Raw genomic sequence first — 12,165 nt, 5'->3', positions numbered from 1 at the left:
GCTATGACTAGATGTTTGATACGAGACCCGGCTTTAAATAAAATGGGAGTTGAGTTATAGGTCAAATGATTCAATTAGTTAGATTGTAATCATATTGGTCAGTATAAAGCATCAAAACTTCACGTAAAATAATGTTTTAATTATATTTTTATCTTTATAAATATTGAATATTTTATAATAATTTTTTATAAAAATATTTTTTATTAAAATTTAATCTATGAAAAGTTAAAAAATTATAATTTAATTTTGTCAATGTTAAGTGTTAGCTAATGAAATATCAGTTTAACACTCTTAAGTAGCATTTTATATCATTTTTTTATTATTTAAAATTATATAATTGTAAATAAGTTTCTAAACATATTTTATATAATTATCTATAAGTCTTTTTAATTTTTTTTCTTCTTCTTGCAACTCTTCTCCCTTCTCCACAAGCCTCCTCCAATTCCAACCCTACCCCTTCTCACTTCCCCATCCATATGATATTGTAATAAATCTTCTCTATATAATTATAACTATGCAATTGTATTGGTAACTGGGATTCAACTCAGCAGAAAATAGATGGGACTGAATTGGCATAGAGGAGTTGTTAGTGTCTTTCTACTTCTATTCTGGAGGTTAATTTTTAACGTTGGAGATATATGTTTCAGTATGTGTGGAAAGACTAGTACTTTTGTAAGAAATGATTATTTGTCTTTGGATATGCCTATAGATGGTGATGTGTTTCGTGTGCCACCTGGTTACAATGCTCCCAGCAATTAAAGCGACGTTTTTTTAAATACACTTGAAACTACTTCTCCAAGAGTTAGTTAGACTTGTTATATATGTTGATTTCTATTGAAAATGTGGATTTAGAAAGGTTCATATAACACAAGGTGATCATCTCTTGGGTTACCCCAGATGAACCGGGTTCAAGCACCGTGATATATTGGGCACTCTTTTTGCCAATATCCGAGCCATTGCGGGTAAAATTTGCACCAAGAGCTCCACCTCGTCGAGTACCAAAGCAAGAAGTCAAAATGTATGTGTCATTTGTTTTGACAATGGTTGGTATAACTTGGTTTGATTTAGCACAAAGCTTAGGTGCAGTTCTTCAAATGCCATTTACGTTGTTTGTTTAATTAAAATTAGAGTTCTTCAAATTAAGGTTGAAGGGAAGGGGTGGTGAAAAGGGGAGGACAGCGACTCGTGAAGAAGAAAAGAAAAAATTAAAAAAGTTTTTATATAATTATATAAAATATATTTAGAGACTTATTTGTAATTATGTAATTTTAAATAATAAATAATAAATAAATTAAATAATATGGCATGTCACTTAACAGAAGAGAGTTGACAATAGTGATTAAAACATAATTTTTGAATTTTTTAAAGTCTAAATTTTAATAAAAAAATTTATAAGAATTTATCATAAAATGCTCAATATTTGTATAAACAAAAAGTATATTTAAGCCTAAAATAACTTAAAGCATAAAATATGATTGTGTAAATTTATGATAAAAAAAGGGTTTAATTACATTTTTTTTATATTTATCATAGTTTTTAACTTTTAATTCTTCAATATTTTTATTCTTGAATTTAATTGTTCAAATTTTTAATTGTTATAATTAAATTCTTCTGTTATTTTATTTTTATAAAATTCTAAATTTTGTATATTTTACTCAAATAATTAGAGGTTTTAAACAAATTCAAGATAAAACAATTATTTAAAAATAAAAAAAATATTTGATGAAACTTTAAATTTAGTAAGGTGTGAGATTAAGGTTTTACAAAGAAAAAAAAATGAGTTTCTTTGATTTTTGGATAAATATGATATTTAGATTGGTAGATATTGAATAGAAGACTTTTTAAAATAATTTCATAGATTTAGTTCAAAGAGATTTAAAAATAATTGAGAGCTTTAAATAAAAAAGAAATGGTAAAAAGACTTGATTTAACAATTAAAAATTTAAAGAACTTGGTTGTAATGATTAAAAACTCAAGGAAATAAACTCGAGGAAAAAATTATTGGAAGACTAAAATTTAGAATTGGTGATACTAGAAAAACCAAAAATACAGTTAAGCCCTAAAAGAGTTCACCCAAAAAAATCCAGTAATAAAAATTTAAAATTCACTCTTTTTGGTAGATAAATTTTAAATTTTCTTACAACATTTAAAGTTTGTACTTTGAAGTAAAAATTCACTTCAGAAAGTGCGCTTAATTTTGAGTGAAAATTCGCTGTTCTAACATTTAGCATCAGCAAAACTTGCATCGTAGCACAGGCAGGATACTATTGGGGTACAGCTTTAAACAATGCCACAAGTGACAAATTTTCCATTAAAAATGCAGTTCATCGAAACAAAATTCTCTACAAGACAATTAAATTTGAGATCCTAAGCTGACGACACATTTTCTGTGCTCATTAGATCATCTTCAGATTTTTTTCTTTGCGTCGCCACTCGTTTGTTATAAATTAGCTTCGCAACTTTCTAGTAGAATACTTCGTTCAGTTATTTTAAACATTCTGCATGCACTGACTGCACTCATAATATTACAAATAACATTATTCTTTCATAAAAAGACACGTGCATTTTGCATCTTGGATTGACGTCCTGTTCGAAGTACACAATTTATGATTATGAAACAAATATTGTGAAAAAGACTATCCATGGGACTACTTCAAGTGCTATATCCGACTTCGTGTGTTTCATGACAAACCATGATTCGCCTTTATTTCTCTTCATATTTCACTTCATGGTCTTCGACTTCTTGTATCTCACCAGAGCTGAGAACTGAGCTGACACTGTTGCCCTCTACCGCACCTTCAGATTCCAATAGTTGTGGGGTCCTATGCACCTCATCAGAGACATCTGAAGAATGAGCTACTGACTGATTATCTGACATCTGCTCCTTTTGGATCACTGACTTTGGGCGTCTGATTGCTTCAGCAGCCTCCGGCATGGCTATCGGAGGAGGTTGAGGAGGAACCCACACACGTTGGACTGGCTGCTGACTGGATGCAGCACCATAGGGTGCTCCATTAGACTCATTTTCATCATCAATCTCTCTGATTCTAACATTTTTTCTCTGCCACCAGGGCAATGGGTCATCCCCATTCAATTGAGTGGTGTCTTGGGTCTTGATATTCAAGTCTTCACCATTTACTTGAGACTCAAGCATTTGGGTAGAAATGTTTTGCACCTGACCAACCTCCCAAGGCTACCCAGGAGAAGTTGAAGCATACAATCAGATTCGGATGAAATAATACCACTGAGAAAGGAATATTACTGTTCCATGTGCGTGTGTGCCTCTAAGTTAAAACTCCAAGTTCATTCTCATGGATTAATTAGAGCCCACAATATGACTCGATGCATTATATCTTTCAGATTAAAATTAAAATCAAGGCAACCTCCCATTTAGCCTAGATATCTTAAAGAAAGTTGACATACAAATTTAGTCAAACAAAAAAACTTCATAAACGAAAAATATTTAGGAACTGCAAAGCACTTTGAAAGAAACCTTGGATCTAGGCACTAAGCGTGGATTTGATGGTTCTTGATTAGGGTTGGGGGGTAAATCATTGATATCCTGCATTAAAACCCAGTGTTTTATAAAAGTAACAGTGACCACAGATATATAAGCATAGGAACAGATCTTCTTATGTCAAATTAATATGACAAGGTCAGGTTCAAATCTTGTGTCTATCTCTAATGATAGACATTCAATAGAGCTCGAGAGAGAAACACAAAATATAACTTGTCATGTACATGAAAAGATCTATTCCCTTTTAAGTGTAATCTTATTTGCACAGCATAATCTTCTCCACAGTGACACCTCTCTCACATATCAATCTGTAATTACTTTAAAGTGAATTAAAAATTTTTATGATTATCAACGTTGCAGAAATGAGTTGTATGATTTATTGTGCAACTAAATTTATCTTAAAAAGCATAAAGGTTTACTCTAATATTAGAAGGCTTCTCTCCTCTTTGGACCATGGCCATTATCTGCAAGAAAAAATTGTGTAAGTCAAACAAAATCTTATAAATATTAAGATAAATAAATAAATCTCTATCGACTCCATCAAATAGGAAGAAACTACAAACAATTCATTAATTTCTACTAAGCAGTGTCCAAAGTGACGCAAGCAGTGAACACTCATGTACTGCACGAGCTGCTGTATATGAGAAAATCTTCAAATCTTTACAGGTAACAAAATTAATCATTTTGAAGGAATATCCTATCGATTATGGAAAGTAAATAGAGTAAAGTAGGCATCAATTATGAAGCTGACACAAGATTGTAATAACCAGTACCAACAAAAAAAAAACACTGCACAATAGACTTAAATCACAATTTCACCATCTTAGTTAAGAAGCTCAATCGCATACAAGCAATTACCTGTGTTGACATGGCACATTTGGTGGCCATAATAGAAAGTTGTAGTCAAATCCCAAATTTTTTTATTTAATGCCCAAATGTTAAATTTTGGTAATTATAAAAGTGACCTTCAAGACATGACTGAAAATGATAACCATTCAGATATGATCCAACAAAAAAATGCAAGACAGGGGATGTAAAAGAGAAATTATAAAAGCAAGATAATCACTACCTCCATATATGACTTTGGATGAAGACCACCTGATGGTTCAACAGATGCAGGTGGGGATGAAGATCTCACTGCACATCACATTCTAGTTATTGATAATAATTCAAAAAACAAGATTGATTTAATTAAGACTTATTAACAATATGACAACCTGAACGCAAGTCATAGTCTGCTTTGCCATTCACAATCAGTTGCTGCATATTTTTAAAAATTACAGTCAACAAAAGTCAAATTATATCGTAGACAATTCAATGAAGATCAGGAAATTCATTAAAGATGCTGAGATGGTTTCCATCTAAGTCTATTTATATCTGACCTTTGAACTTGTTTGACTGACTCTAAGATCTTCTTGACCTGAGACAGAAACTTCATTAGAATGGTATATTTTGTCCCACAACTTGGCAGAAACAGATATTTGACAAGAACTTTTAAAAATTCAAAGTAACTGTCAAAAACTTTCAGCGTAAATCTGCCAGAATTTCTGACATGATAGCCACCAACATTATCAGTAAGCCTCAAACAATTGAATGAAAGTTCAAGAATAATACAGTCATGAAGCTAGAAATCCAGTTAGAATAGTTAAAATGTGCACAAAACTAATTACAGCTCTTGGTCACCATGTGCCACCTCATTGACTCTTAAGGGGCTACAATAACAAGTTCCCCAATTAAAAATCACGTTCTTTGAAAAATTTACAAGTGCTATTGGCATATATCATACATCAAACCTTGTATAAAATATTCAAAGCATTGGAAACTTCTCATCTCAGTCCAATAGATTAAATGACAACGCCCAATTACCTTCCAATCTTCTTATTGCATTTGTCATTGACTTCATTTCTTGTACTTGCTTATCTAAAAGACTCACAACTTCCAGAAAGTATCTCCTCTCTGCAAAGCATAAAACCAAATGCAGTAATATAACTACAGTCATTTCTCAAAAATAAAAATGTCCATGGAGGGTAGAGAGTATTAAAACAAATCAAAGACATTTTATAGTATCCAAATTAAAGTTCTATACACCCACCTTCACCTTTTGAAGCCAACATTTCTTGGCTTGCTTTTGCCACATCTGCAGCTGCAGCTGCAGCTGATTTTGCAGCTTGTGCAGCTTCTTCCACCAGCGTTGGTTTTTTGTCATTTTTCCTTATTTGTTCATCATCTTCATCTAAGACAACTTTACGTATCCAAGATTTTAACCGAGGGAGAATGGAATTCTAAAACATGGAGCAAGCTTCCAAAGTTCAGTGTGGAGAAAACATGTAGCAATATGTACTCACCGTAATATGCAATTCCAAAGTTCAGTGAGATTAAACTTGTGCATAGCAACATATTAAGTATAAGAAAGGATATAAAATATCAATAACAAAGGGAACCTAGTAATATCGATATGCACTCATTCATTAAGATATCAATTTAAATGACATCATGCATGACGGTTGGCAGTAATACCTTAATTACTATAGCTGTTCCAGCTCCTGAAGCAGCCAGTAATCCAACAGCAATAAGGGCATGGGACCAGTGAAATCTGGGCCGTGATAAACTTCCTGATGAAGAATTAACACCAGTAGAAGCAGGTAAACCCGGCTGCAAAGTTTGTTGTTGGGCTTGTTGCTGAATGTTTGATGATGATTTCAGTTGCCCATCTGTTAGCAATGAAAAAAGCCGTGTTCAAAGCACAACTTAAGCAAGAATCAACCAGCTCCATTGAAAACTAATTAATGTTAATTTCACAAGCAGTTTAACCCAAAGGTAAAAAGGAAAACTTCAATATTAGAGTTACACTTCACCTTGATTTACACCAGCTGTCTGCACAGTTGGAGCAGAATCCTGTGATTTGAATCAAAGGTAAGGATTAAAACAGATGAACGTACAAGAAATTGATAAAATGATAATCAATCGGTTGGCTGTGAAAAGCAGTCTAGGAAATTGAGTGACTGATATAATAGTTTTATAAAAAATAGCTTACTGGCACCCGCTGAAAGGCTTCATCAATCTCCTCCTTTGTAAGGCCCTTCTTCTCCAGAAATGATCGCCTATAGATGACAGGTGAACCTCTAACTTTTGGGTGTGATAGAAATTTCACAGCATTCTGAACTTGTTCTTCCCGCAATGGTTGTGAATTAACAAAGACTGATGTAGATGAACTCTGTTTAACAGGCTCCTCTTTGACATTTTGCTGATCCACATTTGTTGGTTGCACAACTTTAGAACCTAAACCTCAAAAAATAGAATCAGCAAATCAATTTTATCATACTCAAGACAATATAATTTATAACTAAAATGATGATAACAACTAAATCTTTGGTACAACTGTATAATAAAAACAAGGAATCTTATAGACATTTAATATAAAAGCCATTCTTGCATCTTCACCTAACAAATTAAACTTTTAAGATTGTTGTTTATGACAGAATCTGCTGAGAAATTTAGTTAGTGTTTTCTTAAATTAAGTTAGTAATTACTAATAATGCATCCGTAGTAAAGGGTATCTTGTCATGTTATAATTATTACAAAACCATTGGATAACCTTTGGTCCCACAGCAACTTTTTTTTTTTCCCTCTAAATAGTCAATAAAGTCCCACCTTAGAGTTTGTGAGGGATTTTTGGGAATAAAGCATGTGCAAATATCATTACTATATTAATTTGTTTATCAGCCAGCATCCAAGATGACAAGCATAAAGGGAGCCTAATTTTTCTGATTGCGTTGTCATTGGTTGTGTCCTTTTATTTTTCAGATAATTCAATACAAACTAGAGAATATTTTACAAAACAACTACATTATTCAAAATTAGAATACGTAGTATTATCAGTCAAGTTGGAACCTTGAATGGAAGATTCAGTTAAAGGAAACAGAACAAGAAGAACAAAGTAAAAAGCCTTTTCCTACTAGGTAGTGTTTGCTATATATGATTTAAACACCACCATAATGTCCTATAATAAACCAAGTCGAAAAACCATTTAAATCTAAATCCTTCTTAATGGTTTGACAAATAGTTTTCCTTGATCTCATTCTACCTCTAAATAGTGGACTACCCTCCACGTGATCTACTAGCCTAATTGAGACTTTTACAGGTCTTCTCCTCATATACCTAAATCACCTAACATGAAATTCTAACATATATTCCACAATAGGTGCAACTCTAACTTTCTCTCAAATCTAATGCGTTTGTTCTTTTCCTATTATATCTCATGTACACTTATCCATTGTAACATTCTCATATGTATAACATCGAACTTATTTTCTTGTTAGCTCTTTACTACCTAGCATTTAATCTCGTAAAACATAATAGGTCTTATAGTTATGAGACAAAATTCTCCCTTAAGCTTAAATGAAACTTTTGTATTACATAACATTTGAAACACCATTCCATGTCAATCATCCCACTTGAATTTTGTGGTTTACATCTCCCTCTATTTCCTTATTTTTTAACCATGTGACCTGGGGTATTGTATGGTCTCAAATTTTCGCCTCTATGCTAGAATTAGTGTGCCTCCTACCAAACTTATATGTCATATACTCCATTGTACTTTTACCCAAACAAAAGTCATGTGCTTCTAGAGTTTGTTTCCACATCTCTAGCTCCCATTTATTTTCACTCGAGTCTTGACCCTAACTAGGACTACATGTGTGTGTGGATGAGATAAAATAGTGCTGAAGAGCTTTTCTGAAGGATAAAAGATTTTTTCTAAAAATGGCAGTATGTTTGGCATAATTATTAACGTGATAAAAGAAAGCTTTTTTATTGTAAGCAAAATTTTGAAGGCACATAAAATTAATGTTTCTCCTAATCATGGTGTCCATTGTTCACATCATCTGTAAGTAGCCTACATTTCAAGTCCACAATTAATCATACTTTCATGAACTAGCTTTGTGTTTTTATTACACTCAGGCACTGATGCAACAACTCTTGCTCACTTGACACAGTACTTGAGTCATATGGCATTTTTCCTATAGTCAATGAGCTAGCAAAAACACTATCGAATCTTTGATCAATATCAAGATGATTCAACAAAGTTTTACATCAGTTACCAATTCCCTAACACAACCCTCCTCTTTTCCACGCTTGGGAATGATTATGTAAGATGGAGGAAATGTCCAAGCTCCAATTGAACAGAGGATACGGAATAGGGAACGAAGTTCTCAAAGAAACCATGGAATCTGTTTTGTATTACCCAATTAAGATTAACATTACTGCTTAATTAAAAAAAAAAAAAAACAAGTTTCATAAATATCATAATAATTTCAGAACTCCCTAAGACTGGTGTAAATGTATTATAAACTATTGGGGCTAATAAGTTGCTTGAGCCGTTCAGAAATGATTTGGAACCACAAATGTTTGGAAAACGATTTGATTTAAAAAATAAATAAATCTGCCGTTTAGAAATTTTTAATGATTCCAAAAACAGTGTGTGGTAAGTGACTAAAACCATGAAGACAAGAAAGTAAAAAGGAGTTTTTAAAAGTGAAAAGTAGAATCAACAAAATTCTCCGATGGCACTATCGAGAAAATTACGGATTTGAAAGCTGAACTGAATTAAGAGAGAGAGAGAGAGAGAGAAATGGAAACCTTGGTTTTCGTCAGTGTCGGGGGGAGTGGAAGGCGGTGGCGATTGGGTGGTCATGCCTGCTACTCTACTCACTTCTGCGTAAGGTAAAGGACCAAAACAATTTTAATATTAGAGTCGTAAAGAAAAAATTAATTAAAAAATAAAAGGGTGATTAAGGGAGAGTGAGAGGATGAGATTACAGTGAATGAGTGGATTAGCTGAACAAAACAAAATGAATGGGTGTGCCTTTTATTTCCTCTTCTCCTTCTTCAAGCATATCCTCTTCTGCTCTCCTTGCTCTACCTCACGCCAAAATGCCTCAACCATCAACTTGAGTCAAATATTTTTTGTTTTAACTATATTTGTATTACTGTATAGTTTTTTTCAGGTTGTTTTTATAATGTAATTTTAATTAAACTACACACATTAATACAGTTAATTAAATTAATTATTTAAACAAGTATCATTTTATGATAATTTTATTTTTATTTGATAATATTAATAATAATTAACATTATTACTTATCTAATACGTCAGATTCTAAATATATTATGTATCATCTTATACCTTCAAATAATATCATATGACTCTATAAAAAGGCAATTATTAAACAAACTCCCTCCCTCACAAAATTTTTCAATTATTGACTGCATTTGAAAACATTAACGAATTAATTAACTGAAAATTGAAATATGAAAGTTGAAAATAATAAGCTAACTAATAAATTTAAAAATATTTAATAAAATAAACTGCTAGATTAATTGATGATATAAAAAAATATATAAATATTTAATTAATCATTATATTAAAATTTAGTAATTATATAATTTTAAATAATAACATTATTTAACAATATTTTATTATTTTTAAAAATAGAATAACAATTTTTAATTTTTTTCTAAACATTGTTATTGACTAAAGTAAGATAATACAAATAAATTTAGACTTTTATTTTGATATTTGATTGTTTTCTTAAGTAAAAATACATGAGAAAAAATATGTACTTTTTAAAAATTTTAAATAAATAAATTTTTTTGAGTAGTGGTAGTTTGATTATTAAACATAATAATATATAAAGAGATATTAGGTTTCTATAATTGAAAGTGTAAAATTGGTATTACACTTTCAATTCTCAGTTTTATTCTGGGTCAAATCTTTAGTTTTAGTTTTGGTCAAGTTGTTTCTTACCTTTAGAGAAGTATTACATCTGTCTGGTCTATGTTTTCTCAGAATTTAAGGTGGACAATTAAAGATGACATGTCCACTAAGTTTTGGACTGATAATTAGCTACCTAATAATACTAATCTAGTCATTTATTCTAAGTGTCCTACCTCTGACTTATATCTAATTATTCCTATAGTTTTATTTTTTGTCAATGGACACTAGAATTGGTCTAAAATTTAAGCTGCCCTTCCTGTTAGCATTTGTAACACTATAGCCTTGGTTAGGCCCTTGATAGGTTTAGTGGTTCTGATGCTATTTTTTGAACTTTAAATGGTAATGGCTTATTTTCTATTAAAACTGCTTATCAACTGCTTTCAACCCCTTCTAATATTTTTTAATTTAGTTTAGAATTAGGAAGTTCTTCTTAAAATTGCATATTTTCTCTGGAAAGTTACTCATGGGAGGCTCCTTACCAATGAGAAGAGGCTTAGGAGAAATATGTCTACCTCCTCTTTTTGTCTAAGGTGTGGAGATCAGGTTGAGTCTGTCATGCATGTTTTAAGAGATTGTTTTTCTTTTTTTGCTAAGGCAGTTTGGGATCATTTAATCTTTCATCAACAGTGGATTTATGTTTTTAGCTTAGGTTTTCTTGATTGGTTACTTCTAAATCTTTCTAATTTTTCTTGCAATAAATTTCAAAACTGGAATTACTTATTTGGTTATGTTATCTGTTTGTTATGGAAATGTAAGAATGAATTTATCCTTCTGAACCATCATGTTAAACCTAAGGATGCAGTGTATAAATCTTTATATAAAGCTAATTATTCTTTGCTTTATTGCAGGGTTAATTCCAAGAACTTTTCTAGCTTGGTTTCTGAACCTCGGTGTATCCGTTGGTGCCCCCACTTGCAGGACAGTTCAAATTAAACACAAATGGAGCTGTTTCTAAGTCTGGTTTTTTTCGACTCTACTTGTGGAGGCCTCATATGAGATGATCAAGGAAAGCTGATTGTTGGGTTTTATAATAGAATAATTCCCTATTCTCCTCTTATTGCTGAGCTATGGGGTATTTTGTTAGGTGTCCAATAGGTAGCAAACCTTCATATTAATTCTATTTGAATTGAAAGTGACTCTAAGGTTATTGTTGAGCTCATCCTTAAGGCATCTTTATCTTCCCACCCCCTTCCCCATCTGATTGATAAGATTAGGGAGAAATTAAAATCTATTCAGATAATTAGGATTATGCATATTTGTAAAGAAATAAATATGTGTTGATATATTAGTTAAATATGATCTGGAAGAAGAAGTGGTATTACAGGATGAGTACATAAAAGCATTACTTCAAAGTGTTTGTATTATTATTGGGCTTTGGGCCACATTTTGTAAAAAAAAAAAAAAAGTCTGCGTTATCTTTGTTTTGTTTTAATTTAATGATAAAGATGGAATTCATTATTGAGATTTGAGAAAGAGCAGAAACCGTTTCTTCTTTACGCTGTTATTAACTTCTTATATGCTCGTAAAAAAATTAGAAGCATAGATATATATTTTTTAAAATTACCGTAATATATATATAATTGTAAAACTCGTAATAATTTGATGACTTTACTTCTTCCAAGGAGCCACATCTTTATGATCAGCTTGCAGTGGGAAAAAGTTAACCATGATTCTTAAAATGAGAATTAAAAACTGATCCAAACTATTTAAAAATTTATAATTTTATTAATAAATTATTTAGTTTTTAACTGTTCTTATTAATTTAACATTTTAGATTGATTTATAAATATCCCTGCCTGCCATCGACCGCAAAAGAAACCCACGGAGTCATATTGTTGGGTTGCGAGGAGAGAGACGGTTCGAGGCGCAGTGG

At 31.5% G+C, this 12,165-nt stretch overlaps 1 protein-coding gene across 3 annotated transcripts; it reads right to left on the bottom strand.

Annotated features, from left to right (window-relative positions):
- Positions 1-2,284: 2,284 nt before the first annotated feature.
- On the bottom strand, positions 2,285-9,468 carry LOC113845843 (peroxisomal membrane protein PEX14). Of its 3 annotated transcripts, XM_027473486.1 has the most exons (13): positions 9,335-9,468; positions 9,155-9,229; positions 6,552-6,796; positions 6,373-6,412; positions 6,035-6,228; positions 5,610-5,799; positions 5,384-5,473; positions 4,900-4,937; positions 4,735-4,777; positions 4,587-4,654; positions 3,937-3,981; positions 3,494-3,562; positions 2,285-3,193 (listed from the first exon to the last, which is right to left on the bottom strand). In XM_027473486.1, the coding sequence occupies exons 2-13, from the start codon at positions 9,207-9,209 to the stop codon at positions 2,705-2,707; spliced, it is 1,566 nt and encodes a 521-aa protein (XP_027329287.1). In that variant the 5' UTR covers positions 9,210-9,229; positions 9,335-9,468; the 3' UTR covers positions 2,285-2,704. The 3 variants fall into 3 exon arrangements, with proteins under 3 accessions (XP_027329287.1, XP_027329289.1, XP_027329290.1); XM_027473488.1 differs by lacking the exon at positions 3,494-3,562; XM_027473489.1 differs by lacking the exon at positions 3,494-3,562 and having other exon boundaries at positions 2,287-3,193; positions 9,155-9,226; positions 9,335-9,348.
- Between the last annotated feature and the right edge of the window lie 2,697 nt (positions 9,469-12,165).

Source organism: Abrus precatorius, unplaced genomic scaffold (assembly GCF_003935025.1).
Source record: "Abrus precatorius isolate BTA unplaced genomic scaffold, Abrus_2018 Scaffold8, whole genome shotgun sequence".
Classification (NCBI taxonomy): domain Eukaryota; kingdom Viridiplantae; phylum Streptophyta; class Magnoliopsida; order Fabales; family Fabaceae; genus Abrus; species Abrus precatorius.
This window is presented reverse-complemented; position numbering and strand designations above follow the sequence as displayed.